Raw genomic sequence first — 14,192 nt, forward strand, 5'->3', positions numbered from 1 at the left:
GATCAGCTATTTTCAAATAGAAATGTTCAAAATCTAGAATATTTGTGAAAAACTAATGAAAATACTCTACACTAACCTATATAAAACATAATTGTAATAATTGCATTAAAAAAAAGCTAATAAAATATAGTGAGTATATTCAGAGTACATGTATGGTTGATTGACAGGTCCTTCACAACTCGTTGATCAGCTCTCCATCCAGTCTGGCTGTTGATTGGGTGGCAGGAAACCTGTACTGGTGTGACAGTGCCAGTGACACCATAGAGGTGTCCAAACTAAACGGGTCGTACAGAACAGTCCTGGTCAACACCGGCCTGGTCCAGCCAGGCTCCATGGCTGTGGATGTACGCTACGGGTAAGAGCACTGTGGTGACATCATGAACCTCACACTGTGGTGACATCATGGACCTCACAATGTGGTGACATCATGGACCTCACTGTGGTGACATCATAAACCTCACAATGTGGTGACATCATGGACCTCACTGTGGTGACATCATAAACCTCACACTGTGGTGACATCATGAACCTCACACTGTGGTGACATCATGAACCTCACTGTGGTGATATCATGAACCTCACACTGTGGTGACACATCATGAACCTCACTGTGGTGACATCATGAACCTCACACTGTGGTGACACATCATGAACCTCACTGTGGTGACATCATGAACCTCACACTGTGGTGACATCATGAACCTCACACTGTGGTGACATCATGAACCTCACACTGAATGTATCAACCATCCTGTGAAACACCACGGATACAAGAAGACTGAATTACATCATATTCTATACATCTTGTAAAGTGAAGTTAAAAAGTCACTTAATAGATGTTTTTGTAGTAGAACAAGAAGGATAGAGTTTACCTCATGAGGAACATTTAAATAGTATCATGTAAGTTGTCACTAAATTGAGTATGTAATTGGCACAACACACACACACACACACACACACACACACACACACACACACACACACACACACACACACACACACACACACACACACACACACTACTTACATGTAAGTGTGAATTACATGTTCACACAATGTAAATAAGCTGTTGGCTTCATTGTGTTTTATCATATTGATATATGGTTTATGTCGGGTGGAAAACTCATACTGTGTCCAAAACTATTACTTTTCAGGAAATGGAAATAATCTGTGATCCAATGTTATTTAGTCTCAAGCTCTTTATTAATACTTTTCATTGATTAAATATATATATAAAACCCAAAGACACACTAAACCACTTTCACTTTTAATAAAAAGGCAGCTATATAAAAGGATCTACAGGCTCACAGTGTGTGACATTGTGACGCATTGTGAGCTTGTACATCGGCTATTTCTGCTACTTTGGTGACACTGTGGTATTGTGGACAATTAATGTAGGGCATTCATTTACAAAACAAAACAAAAGTTTTTAAATATGGAGATACAAGATTTCTGCCCGACAACAACAATATGTTACATTGTCAGTAAAGATGTCAAACAGTGACCCTGACTCAGTGTCTCCCTGACAGGTACTTGTACTGGACAGACTGGGGTGACAACAACCCCCACATAGAGAGGATGGGGATGGACGGCACCAACAGGAGCATCACCGTGAAGGATAAGATCTACAAGCCCTACGGCCTGACGTTAGACTACATCAACGATCACATCTACTGGAGCGACTTCGAGAAGAAGAGACACATTGAGTTTGCCAACCTGGATGGAACCAACAGACACACAGGTCACACACACACACACACACACGCACACGCACACACACACACACACACACACACACACACACACACACACACACACACACACACACACACACACACACACACACACACACACACACACACACACACACACACACACACACACACACACACACACGCACTTGTACTGGAAGAAGTACTAGATTATTTACTTACTGGAGTTCCCCAGGGGTCTATTCTAGGACCCTCCTTTAATCTTCTTTATTGGATAAAAGGATTACATTAGATATCTTTGCAGAAAATAGCCGATACAAGCTCATGTTACAGTGTGACACGTTTCCGGTGTATGTCTGGCCCAGAATAGGATCACTAGGGTTCATGTGGTTAAATTAACACTCCAGAGTGTTACTGTGTATAAGAATGGATTATGTTCATTTTTACATGAAGAAAAAAACAAGGTAAACAGTGAGAACATGATTTACTTTTGTAAACTTTATTGATGCATTTTAACTATTGTTATAATATTCTTTATAATACTTTGTTCATGTATTTTATAATATTGTTACTCTTTTGCTTTTGTGTGTCTGTAGTTGTGAGTCAGGACATCAACTACATCTCTGCTATTACTCTGTTTGAGGATCACATCTACTGGATAGAGATGGAGAACAGTGGGACCCGCTCCATCTACAGAGCCAACAAGACTCAGGGAACCAACAAGATCAGTCTCATCAACAACCAGATCTTACCACGTGACCTCCACATGTATCACCCCTATAGACAACCTGAGGGTCTGTACCACCTACTGTATACAACACTCTCACTATTCACTCTCACTGGGGGCGGCCATAGCTGAGTGGTTAGAGAGCCCGGCTGGGCAGCCAGAGGCTCTACAGTAGTTGTAGCAGGTTCGATTCCAGCAATGTGTCTGTGTGTGTCCCTGAGCAAAACCTATTTTTTTCTAATCTAAACCCCTAATAGCTCTCAGAGCGCCGTAGAATGGCTGCTCACTGCTCCTAGTAGTTATAGGATGGGTAAATGTTGTTATGTTAAAACCACACATATGGATCACATGTATGTGTATAACTGCTCCAACACCTTGTTAACAATATTCACCATAACTTTCCATGGATGAATTACTGTTTGTGATTTCGTTTTTCCTTTAGCAAGGTTAGAGGAGCATTTACAGTACAACCTCCTAGTTGTTTACAGGCAGACAGGGACTATTTTCTTGTAGAAATGATTCTGAAATTGATGTTAAATACAGTTTTAATTGGCTTGTCTATTTTCATGTTGCCATATTTGGTGTTTTATCAAAGCAATAAACCATGTGAGGACGTGGTTTACAGTGATTGTAGAACAGTTAGAGGGTTGTAGTCACTCTGCTCTGCATGGTTCCTAACAACACCTCATAGCTTCTCTAAACTCACATTAAACCACAGCCTGGTGTGTGGCTTATTGCTTTATTCTAACATATAGGTGTGTGTTCTCATGTTTGTTCCATGTGTGCATGTTTTCTCCACCCTGCAGTGGCCGGTCACCCGTGTCAGACCAACAATGGAGGCTGCAATAACCTGTGTCTGCTCTCACCTGGAGGAGGCTACAAGTGTTCCTGTCCCACCAACACCTACTTGGCAGCTGATGGCAAGCAGTGCATGTCCAACTGCACTGCCAGCCAGGTGATTCACTTCGCCTTCACTTGTGTTACGCTGTATGACTTTATGTCTCATGTCTGCTTTTGATACATTACTGATTCTAAACATAATCCTCTGTCTCCCCCATCAGTTTGTTTGTAAGAATGAAAAGTGCATTCCGTTCTCGTGGAAATGTGACACGATAGACGACTGTGAGAACTGCTGTGAGTTGAGATCTCACACACGCACGCACTCACACACATCGTTGGTACTGAACGATGGACAGTTGTGTATAACTTTAGAGAGTTGATGAAGCTACAGGAAGACTGTGGTCACTTGTAGCTTCTGTTAACAACCTACACAGTGCTTGATATTTATGACAAACTGTCATTTAGTAGACACTTTTATCCGAAGCGACTTACAATAAGTGCATTCAACATAGGTAGGCAAGAAAACTACTAATCACCAGAAGTCTTAAGTGCATTCTCTTCTAAAACAAGCAACTAAGAGTATAAGGTAAAAGTGCAATATATCAGCTACCTACTTTCTTAAACAGATGAGACAAATACGAAAATGAAATGATAAATGATAAAAATAAATAAATAAATTATATGTAATAAAATTAGGTCAGTGAAGATCTCAATTCAGTTCAACTGATTATCCTTTGGCATTATGCAGTAATTAGATTGTACAGAAAGTGACACAATTCATTGTATTTGCGCTATCAACAAACTGTATTTCCTAAAACTGTTGTCAGTACTGCAGTACATATTATTTTAATTTATTTTGATATAAATCATACATTTCATCATTAATTATCAGCCATTACCAGCTTGTGAATATCAAATAAATATCATCAAACAGATGAAACAAAGGATTTATTTCAACACATCAACAAGCTGCTGTATTGGTAGAGAGGATCCATGTACTCTGTTACAGTGAAACTCGTTTATTTGATGATTTTTCTCCTCAGCTCTCCAGGTTAAACCAACACACAACTCAACAGGTAAACAAAGATGAAAGAAGAACAACTGATCATAGATTACAGTCTTGGAATAAAATGATCAAAATACAAATGTATATTATTAATGCTTACTCTGTACAGAGTCTGATGATGTCAGGTTGTTGGGAGGAAAAACAAATAACGCACATCCTCCGTTCTTTGGTGCTGAGCTTAAACTGTATGAACAGTGATACTGAAACAAAAATAGGGCTCGCAACTCACTTTGATGCTCCAAGGTTTATTCAAACAAACAGCAGATACGACATTTCGACCCTTTGGGTCTTTTTCAAGTATAAACAAGAAAGCAGGAAAATACCTCTTTTTATACAAGAAATGAATAATTTGGTATAATTAATAACATTTTATCAAATGACAGCACTTCATCTTTTACATTTTTTTACAAAACATTTTTAGAACATTTTCTTGGTTTTTTACAGTTTTTTAGAAAAAGATGTTTTAGAAGAAATATATGTATATGGATTTTTTTTTTAAATATACATTTTAAAAACAGTCGACACTATTCATTTGATCAACAGACAGGCAATAAGGTCTATACTTAGTACCTCCTGAAAAACATTTTTCAAAAAGTATTCCTCAAAAAACACATTTCAGAAAATGTATTTCTCAAAAAATACTTCTCAAAAACTATATATTTTGACCCGGTCCAGATCCTAGCCATTGTAGACCACAAGTTACAAGCAACAAACAAACTCAAATAAATAAAATTATTAAGTCTTGGTACCGCCCCTGATCAACCAAATTATTAAGGTAATTTCCTGCTTTCTTGTTTATACTTGAAAAAGACCCAAAGGGTCGAAACGTCGTATCTGCTGTTTGTTTGAATAAACCTTGGAGCATCAAAGTGAGTTGCGAGCCCTATTTTTGTTTCAGGTTGTTGGGAGGAATCATTAACTATACTGGTTGTCTAAATAGTGATTAAACATGTGTAAGAACACCATTAGTTATCTAAGGTATCTTGTGGCCAGGTCTTAGACTTAGAGTATGGAGCTTAGACGTATATGAGCTAGTTAGGTCATAGACTTAGAGCAGCGCTACTCAACCCGCGGCCCGCGGGCCGCATGCGCCCCCAACGCAGCGTCTTGGCGGCCCCTCATGGTCAAAAAAAAAAAGAAAGGTTTTTTTTTTGTTTTTTTTTTAAGCTCAGGATAAAAATATACATTTCCGTTCAAATATATGGGTTGCTACATTTCAATTGTTACAGGTATAATGCATAGTTTTCTATGCATTTCGGGTTTTTTGGGGGGTTTGACCCCCATTTTTTTACGGCCGCGCGGCTAAGCCGCGCGCCCAGGGTAGGTGTCCCTTATTTCAATCTCTGGGAGTTGGCAACCCTAACCTTGCCATACCTTAGCTTTTGCTGAACTGATGCCACTGGAAATACACACAAAATAAACAGGTACAGTGAAAAGAATATGATGTCAAAAATGTACATTTTCTTATAACAATAACAATGCGTAGTGTTACGAAAATCAAAAAATCCAAAATAGGACCGTCATTTTTAGCTTGCGGCCCCTTGGACTTTTGGTATTTTGCTGAGTGGCCCCTGAGCCATCTTAAGTTGAGTAGCCCTGACTTAGAGTATGGAGCTTAGACGTATATGAGCTCTTGTTAGGTCTTAGACTTAGAGTATGGAGCTTAGATGTATATGAGCTCTAGAGGAGGATATTGTTTCATGTTAGTTAGACGTATATGAGCTCTAGAGGAGACATTGTTTCATGTTAGTTAGACGTATATGAGCTCTAGAGGAGGACATTGTTTCATGTTAGTTAGACATATATGAGCTCTAGGGGAGGACATTGTTTCATGTTAGTTAGACGTTTATGAGCTCTAGAGGAGGACATTGTTTCATGTTAGTTAGACGTATATGAGCTCTAGAGGAGGACATTGTTTCATGTTAGTTAGACGTATATGAGCTCTAGACGAGGACATTGTTTCATAATAGTTATTTTCTTTCTCTTTGAGTATTGAAATATTAATTCAGTTTGTTTATGGGCTTACTGTTAGAAATGTATATTGTTGCGTATCTATTCATTTTAGGTAGTATTTAACATCTTTCTCTCTGTGTGTACAGAGGTACAGTTAAACAACTTGTATCTGATTTGTTTACATTTTCATATGCATTCATATAAGATTCATAAAACTTCTGTTGTGGTTAAATTAATTCATATTTCAAATTATAATTAACACTGCATACGATGGGACGCTTTTGTTTTTTTATTTCTTCTAAATTCTCTCTCTCTCTCTCTCTCTCTCTCTCTCTCTCTCTCTCTCTCTCTCTCTCTCTCTCTCTCTCTCTCTCTCTCTCTCTCTCTCTCTCTCTCTCTCTCTCTCCAGAGTCAGTGAGGTTGGTGAATGGGACTAGTGTGTGTTCAGGCAGAGTGGAGGTGAAGTCTAATCAGTCGTGGGTCTCAGTGTGTGAAGGTGACTTTGACCAGCAGGATGCAGAGGTGGTCTGTAGGGAGCTTGGCTGTGGGGCTCCTTCAGTCCTCCAGGGGGCGCTCTATGGAGAAATGGAAACTCCAATGTGGTCCAAAGAGTTCCAGTGTGAAGGCAATGAGTCTGTTCTCCTGGACTGTAGAACCTCAGACTCAACTAGAAACACCAGCTCACCTAATAAGACTATTGAACTCACCTGCTCAGGTAAGAGACTTTTGGGCCCTATTCTGGGCGCCGCCTTACCCATTATCCCTAAACTTCTTTGCCATTTTTTCCTATTTTGAAAACATTTTCAAATAGTTCAACTAGCCGATCTACATCGACAGGTTGTGAGCTTGTAGATCGGCTTTTTGAACTATTTGAAAATGTTTTTCAAAATAGGAAAAAATGGCAAAGAAGTTCAGGGATAATGGGTAAGGCGGCTCCCTGAATAGGGCCCAATTTAGGTTTGGATTATTACTTAGCAAAATATGATGTATTTTATTTTATAAAATGCTGTATATGGTAACATTATTACAGTGAAGATATCTATATCTCTTAATTCAATTAATGTTGTTTGTTATAAACAAACCATTTATTTTCATTCCTTTATACATTTGTATTTTAATCTATTTTTATATAAGTCATACATTTCATCATTCACTCATTCCCAGCCTTTGAATATCAAATAAATAACTTCAAACAGGAGAATCAAAGGACATCTTGTCTTTTATTTCAACACATCAACAAGCTGCTGTATTGGTAGAGAGGATCCATGTTCTCTGTTAAAGTGAAACTCATTTATTTGATGATTTTTCTCCTCAGTTCCCCAGGTTAAACCAACACACAACTCAACAGGTAAACAAAGATGAAAGAAGAACAACTGATAATAGATTACAGTCTTGAAGGTATTTATTAATGTAATGCTTTTTACTGCTTATTTTCTGTACAGAGTCTGATGATGTCAGGCTGGTGGGAGGAACCAGTAACTGTAGTGGCATGCTGGAAATGAAACACCAGGGAGAGTGGAGACCATTGTTGGCTTGGTTTGACTGGAACAGGATGTCATCATCTGTGGTGTGTAGACAGCTGGACTGTGGCTTTGCTGTCTCAACAGAATTTACTTCTCTTTCTACACGTCAAGCTGGATGGGTGATTCCATCTTCCTGCGTTGGCTCTGAGTCTTCACTGATGGAGTGTGGACCAGTAAAGTCTTATGATTCCACTGTCACACTGAAGGTGAACTGTTCAGGTGAAACAATTACTTCAACAATGACACTAATCTTTACACTCTCTTAATGACACTAATCTTTACACTCTCTTATATAATTGCCCTCTCTCTCACACACTAGCTTGTCTCTATAGCTTGTCTCTACTGTGCATACGTCTGTCCCTCTATATATGCATGTCTGTGTGCCTTTAAAAGTTGTGTCATTATCAATATGCATTTAAAACGTGCCATTTTGTTTCATCTGAAGTTCACAATTGATTCAGTCCATTTAAAATAGTGATTAGACACGTTTACAGAGCTCCATTTGTTATGTAAAGTTGATTTTACTAGATGAATACATATCGAGTCGCATTACTGGATAGTAGAGCAGATAAGGTCTACTTTATGTTTAGACTTAATAGAGTATCTAGAGTTCCAGATGCATTCTTTAAAGATTCATGTATCCTCTGTTGTGGTTTAATGCATTTACTTTTTAAATCATAATGCTTACTCTCTCGCCATACTGCGCAATACATCCCCCCCCCAATCCCCCCCCCCCCTCTCTCTCTCTCTCTCCAGAGTCTGTTAGGTTGGTGAATGGGACTAGTGTGTGTTCAGGCAGAGTGGAGGTGAAGTCTAATCAGTCGTGGGTCTCAGTGTATGAAGGTGACTTTGACCAGCAGGATGCAGAGGTGGTCTGTAGGGAGCTTGGCTGTGGGGCTCCTTCAGTCCACCAGGGGGCGCTATATGGAGAAGTGGAGGGTCCAATGTGGACCAAAGAGTTCCAGTGTGAAGGCAGTGAGTCTGTTCTCCTGGACTGTAGAACCTCAAACTCAACTAGAAACACCAGCTCATCTGACAAGACTATTGAACTCACCTGCTCAGGTAAAAGACAAACTATATCTTTGGATTATTACTTACCAAAATATGAACTTTATTATGTGATATGAATCTAAAAGTGCCGCATACATTTGTAATACCATTAGGAGAGTAACGAAATCTTTATATCCAAATTCAATTCAGTCCATTATATCATCTCTTGGCATGATGCAGTAATCAAAATCACAGAGGGTGACAAAATTAAAGTTATTTGCTATCAACAAACACATAGTTAATTATATATTCCTGTAGACAACTAATTTTCATTAATAAATAGCATCAAACAGGATAAACAAAGGACCTCTTGTCCTGTATTTCAACACATCAACAAGCTGCTGTATTGGTAGAGAGGATCCATGCACTCTGGTACAGTGAAACTCATTTATTTGATGATTTTTCTCCTCAGCTCTCCAGATTACACCAACACACAACTCAACAGGTAAACAAAGATGAAAGAAGAACAACTGATTGTTTACAATGCTTTCATGTAGTAATCATGTATCCTCTGCGGTGGTTAAATAATGTAATCTTTTAAGTAATAATGATTTCTCTCTCACAATACTTTGAGTGAGACGGGATGCTATTGTTTCTCATTTATTCTAAACATCTCTCTCTCTCTCTCTCTCTCTCTCTCTCTCTCTCTCTCTCTCTCTCTCTCTCTCTCTCTCTCCAGAGTCAGTGAGGTTGGTGAATGGGACTAGTGTGTGTTCAGGCAGAGTGGAGGTGAAGTCTAATCAGTCGTGGGTCTCAGTGTGTGAAGGTGACTTTGACCAGCAGGATGCAGAGGTGGTCTGTAGGGAGCTTGACTGTGGGGCTCCTTCAGTCCTCCAGGGGGCGCTCTATGAAGAAGTTGACACTCCAATGTGGACAAAAGAGTTCCAGTGTGAAGGCAACGAGTCTTTTCTCCTGGACTGTGGAACCTCAAACTCAACTAGTAACACCAGCTCACCTAACAAGACTGTTGAACTCACCTGTTTGGGTAAAAGACAAGCTATTTCCTTGCTTTGGATTTATATTCTATAATACAAGTAATTGCATTGCATTAATGTTTACTCTATTGACTCTTTACAGTGATTGATAAGGTCAGGTTGGTGGGAGGAATCAATAACTGTAATGGTAAACTGGAGATGAAACACCAGGGAGAATGGAGGCCAGTGGATGGTGGGTTTCACTGGAACCTGAAGTCATCATCTGTAGTGTGTAGACAGCTGGACTGTGGCTCTGCTGTTTCAACAGAAAGGAGTTCTGGTTTTACACATCAACCTGTATGGAGGATTACACCTTACTGTGCTGGTTCTGAGTCTTCACTGAGCGACTGTGTCATAATGGAGACTTTTGGTATCAAACGGAAAGGTTTGATTACAGGCAGACCCACAGTGATCTGTTCAGGTAAAGCAAACAATGACTTGAACAATGACAGCAATCTTTACAGTGACTCATTTAATCTGTCTGTCTGTTTGTCAATCTGTCTGACTATCCATTCATCTTTGCATGTGTTTGTGTGTGCATGCGTTTGTGTGTGCATACGCACCTGTGTGTGTGTGTGTGTGTGTGTGTGTGTGTGTGTGTGTGTGTGTGTGTGTGTGTGTGTGTGTGTGTGTGTGTGTGTGTGTGTGTGTGTGTGTGTGTGTGCGTGCGCGCGTTAGGGTGTGGGGATTTTAGTCTCCTATGAGCTATTGGGGAGGATCTGATGATGACAATGGTTCGTTTTTAGTTGTTTTTTTCCCCTCTTTAATTAATAATGAATGTGTTTCTTATTTACTGATTATGTATTTCCATATATATTCATTTATTTTACACTGAGTATATTGCTATTTGTCTTTCTCTGTGTGTTTAAGGGTTCATTAAAAAGACTTGCCTCTGATCTGTTTAGATTTCAAAATGCATCCATAATGGATTCATATATATATATATTCAATAGTGGATTCATATCATTCTCTTTTAAATTCTCTCTCTCTCTCTCTCTCTCTCTCTCTCTCTCTCTCTCTCTCTCTCCAGAGTCAGTGAGGTTGGTGAATGGGACTAGTGTGTGTTCAGGCAGAGTGGAGGTGAAGTCTAATCAGTCGTTGAAGGTGGAGTCAGAATCAAATTTGTCTCACGATATACTTACAGCTTTAGAGAGGTTGTTGACATTCATTTTTGGGGAAGCCCCGTCAAACACAAGTCTAAAAAAGTCTAATCAGTCGTGGGTCTCAGTGTGTGAAGGTGACTTTGACCAGCAGGATGCAGAGGTGGTCTGTAGGGAGCTTGGCTGTGGGGCTCCTTCAGTCCTCCAGGGGGCGCTCTATGGAGAAGTGAACACTTCAATGTGTACCGAAGACTTCCAGTGTGAAGGAAATGAGTCTGTTCTCCTGGACTGTAGAACGTCAGACTCAACTAGAAACACCAGCTCACCTGACAAGACTGTTGAACTCACTTGCTCAGGTAAAAGGCAAACTACACTTTAGGTTTGGGTTATCGTTTTATAATGAACATAATCGTTTTGGGGTTGTTTACGTTTACTTTCTTGTCTCTACAGAGTCTGATGATGTCAGGTTGGTGGAAGGAACCAATAACTGTACTGGTCTACTGGAGATGAAACACCAGGGAGAATGGAGACCAGTGGATGGTTGGTCTGCCTGGAACCTGAAGTCATCATCTCTAGTGTGTAGACAGCTGGACTGTGGCTCTGCTGTTTCAACAGAAAGGAGTTCTGGTTCTACACATAAACCTACGTGGAGGATTACATCTTCCTGTGTTGGGTCTGAGTCTTCACTGAGGGAGTGTGGAACACAGATGTCTGCTACTTCCTTGTACATACTGGAGGTGATCTGTTCAGGTAACAAGCTACTACTTTAACAACAGTAATATTTACAGTTTATTTTACAGCCACAGCCCTGGGTTCTGCACCCCTCATGACTGAAAGCCCAGGAGGTTTAGAACTAAATAGTAATGTGTTTGTGTATGTTTTACTGTATATATGGTTTTGTGGGGATGTAACAACATTGTCATTATCGTGATATCACAACAACATACTGTATATCTCAAGATTATTGTGCGTCTCTGACGGAAACTGTGTTTGAACAGCAGTGGAGTAATGAAAATGAAAAAGCCTCTACTTTGTAGTGAGTCATTTGTAAAGTCTGATGACAATCATGTTTTCATCATCAGCCTATCAAAGTGTACGACTTGAAATGTATTCTCTCTCTCTCTCTCTCTCTCTCTCTCTCTCTCTCTCTCTCTCTCTCTCTCTCCAGAGTCAGTGAGGTTGGTGAATGGGACTAGTTTGTGTTCAGGCAGAGTGGAGGTGAAGTCAAATCAGTCGTGGGTCTCAGTGTATGAAGGTGACTTTGACCAGCAGGATGCAGAGGTGGTCTGTAGGGAGCTTGGCTGTGGGGCTCCTTCATTCCTCCAGGGGGCGCTCTATGGAGAAGTGAACACTTCAATGTGGACCAAAGAGTTCCAGTGTGAAGGTAACGAGTCTGTTCTCCTGGACTGTAGAACTTCAGACTCAACTAGAAACACCAGCTCACCCGACAAGACTGTTGAACTCACCTGCTTAGGTAAATTACAAATTGTATTTTTGGTTTGGATTATCATTTTCTAATGACATTAATATATTTGTTTTCTTTACTGTTTACTCTCTTGACTCTGTACAGAGTCTGCTGATGTCAGGTTGGTGGGAGGAATCAGTAACTGTATTGGTATACTGGAGATTAAACACCAGGAAGAGTGGAGACCAGTGGATGGTTGGTCTGACTGGAACCTGAAGTCATCATCTGTAGTGTGTAGACAGCTGGACTGTGGCTTTGCTTTTTCAAGAAAGTGGAATTCTGGGTTTACACGTGAACCTGTTTGGTGGATTTCATCTTCCTGTGTTGGCTCAGAGTCTTCACTGAGAGAGTGTGGCACAAAGGTTTCTGGTAATTCCACTGCCAGACTGGAGGTGATCTGTTCAGGTAAAACAGTGACTTCCTCAATGGCATATATACATTGTTATCTGTCTGTCTGTCTGTCTGTCTGTCTGTCTGTCTGTCTGTCTGTCTGTCTGTCTGTCTGCCTAATGTATGTTGTTTGCACATTCACTTCAGTTTCAGGATAAATGAGAACCTAAATACATGTTCTACTTTCATTACATTCGACCAATAACTTTTGATTTGAAATGTGATTTAATTTTTAAAAGACATAAGTACTCATGATTCTTAATACATGAGCTGATTATTGCAGATCTTGACCTGAGTCTTTATGTTGTCAAGATTTCCCTCAGTTTAGAATCAGACACAATTAGTCATCTGTCTGTTTAGAGCAGTTTTATATGTTTATATTATTATATTATATATATATATTATATTATATATTTTTATTTCCAATCTTTTGATATTTCTCTCATTTGACCTTATTGTCATTTTCTCTCTGTGTATACACATGTTGTTTCAGTCAATCACCTCTGTCATGTTACAGATCTGCCATTTAATCCAAACATCACCTTCTTCTCCTCCTCCATGAATGGGGTTTCTGAGGGCCAGCATCAGGGGCCACAGGTGATGGAGGGTTACAGCTTCTCCCTCACCTGCTCCATTCAGCCACAGTACCCAGGAGGGTTCTTCCACCTCACCTTCACTGGATCCAACACAACACCTAACTACACCCAACCAGCTGTCAATCACTCTGCCAACTTCCTGTTTCCTTCAGCAAACCACACCCACCAAGGGAACTACAGCAGTTACAACACAACACACAACCACACCCAGTCAGCAGTCAATCACTCTGCCAACTTCCTGTTTCCTGCAGCAAACCACACCCACCAAGAGAACTACAGCAGCTACAACACAACGCACACCTACACCCAGCCAGCTGTCAATCACTCTGCCAACTTCCTGTTTCCTGTAGCAGACCTCACCCACCACGGGAACTACAGCTGTATTTATCACATCAATGTTTACTCAAATGACTTCTACTATAAGAGCCAGTTCCTCTCTGTCACTGTCACAGGTAACCAGAGTTACATTGACTTCACAATATGAAACTCAATCAAGCAAATTACATAAAGCAGGATTGAATATGACATAAATTAACAAATGTAAAATAATTACATCAAATACACTTTTTAATTAGATTGATCTTTACTTGATGTTTGATGTTTACTTGATGTTTTGATGTTGTAAAATCTCTCACAGCTTCTCATCTGACATCTAACATCCTCAAAGTTACAGTCGTAACTCTGCTTCTGTTGGTGATGATAAGCTATGTCCTGTATCGTGTCTCGAAGGTAATTTATACGTCTTTATTCAATCGTTATTCATCTTCATTCAATACCAGACCAGAATATAAATTAA

General features: G+C 39.8%; 2 protein-coding genes across 4 annotated transcripts in view; both read left to right on the forward strand.

Annotated features, from left to right (window-relative positions):
- Positions 1–14,192, forward strand: part of pllp (plasmolipin) — a 53,875-nt gene that overhangs the window by 21,376 nt on the left and 18,307 nt on the right. The gene's annotated exons all lie outside the window — the stretch shown is intronic.
- LOC308091329 (scavenger receptor cysteine-rich type 1 protein M130-like) overlaps positions 1–14,192 on the forward strand; it is a 28,231-nt gene that overhangs the window by 12,388 nt on the left and 1,651 nt on the right. For 2 of the 3 annotated variants that reach the window (XM_080436852.1, XM_080436853.1), the window contains exons 5-23: positions 168–355; positions 1,530–1,741; positions 2,309–2,506; positions 3,246–3,394; positions 3,501–3,573; positions 4,323–4,355; positions 6,708–7,013; positions 7,614–7,646; positions 7,741–8,040; positions 8,578–8,883; positions 9,284–9,316; positions 9,551–9,856; positions 9,949–10,266; positions 10,876–11,301; positions 11,396–11,695; positions 12,114–12,419; positions 12,516–12,815; positions 13,318–13,848; positions 14,034–14,125. In XM_080436852.1, the coding sequence (XP_080292978.1) occupies positions 168–355; positions 1,530–1,741; positions 2,309–2,506; positions 3,246–3,394; positions 3,501–3,573; positions 4,323–4,355; positions 6,708–7,013; positions 7,614–7,646; positions 7,741–8,040; positions 8,578–8,883; positions 9,284–9,316; positions 9,551–9,856; positions 9,949–10,266; positions 10,876–11,301; positions 11,396–11,695; positions 12,114–12,419; positions 12,516–12,815; positions 13,318–13,848; positions 14,034–14,125 (4,410 nt within the window). The remainder of the gene's footprint in view (positions 1–167; positions 356–1,529; positions 1,742–2,308; positions 2,507–3,245; positions 3,395–3,500; positions 3,574–4,322; positions 4,356–6,707; positions 7,014–7,613; positions 7,647–7,740; positions 8,041–8,577; positions 8,884–9,283; positions 9,317–9,550; positions 9,857–9,948; positions 10,267–10,875; positions 11,302–11,395; positions 11,696–12,113; positions 12,420–12,515; positions 12,816–13,317; positions 13,849–14,033; positions 14,126–14,192) is intronic. The other variant, XM_080436854.1, reaches the window with a different exon arrangement.

This window comes from Gymnoscopelus braueri, assembly GCF_963280865.1.
Source record: "Gymnoscopelus braueri genome assembly, chromosome: 9".
In the NCBI taxonomy this organism is placed as follows: domain Eukaryota; kingdom Metazoa; phylum Chordata; class Actinopteri; order Myctophiformes; family Myctophidae; genus Gymnoscopelus; species Gymnoscopelus braueri.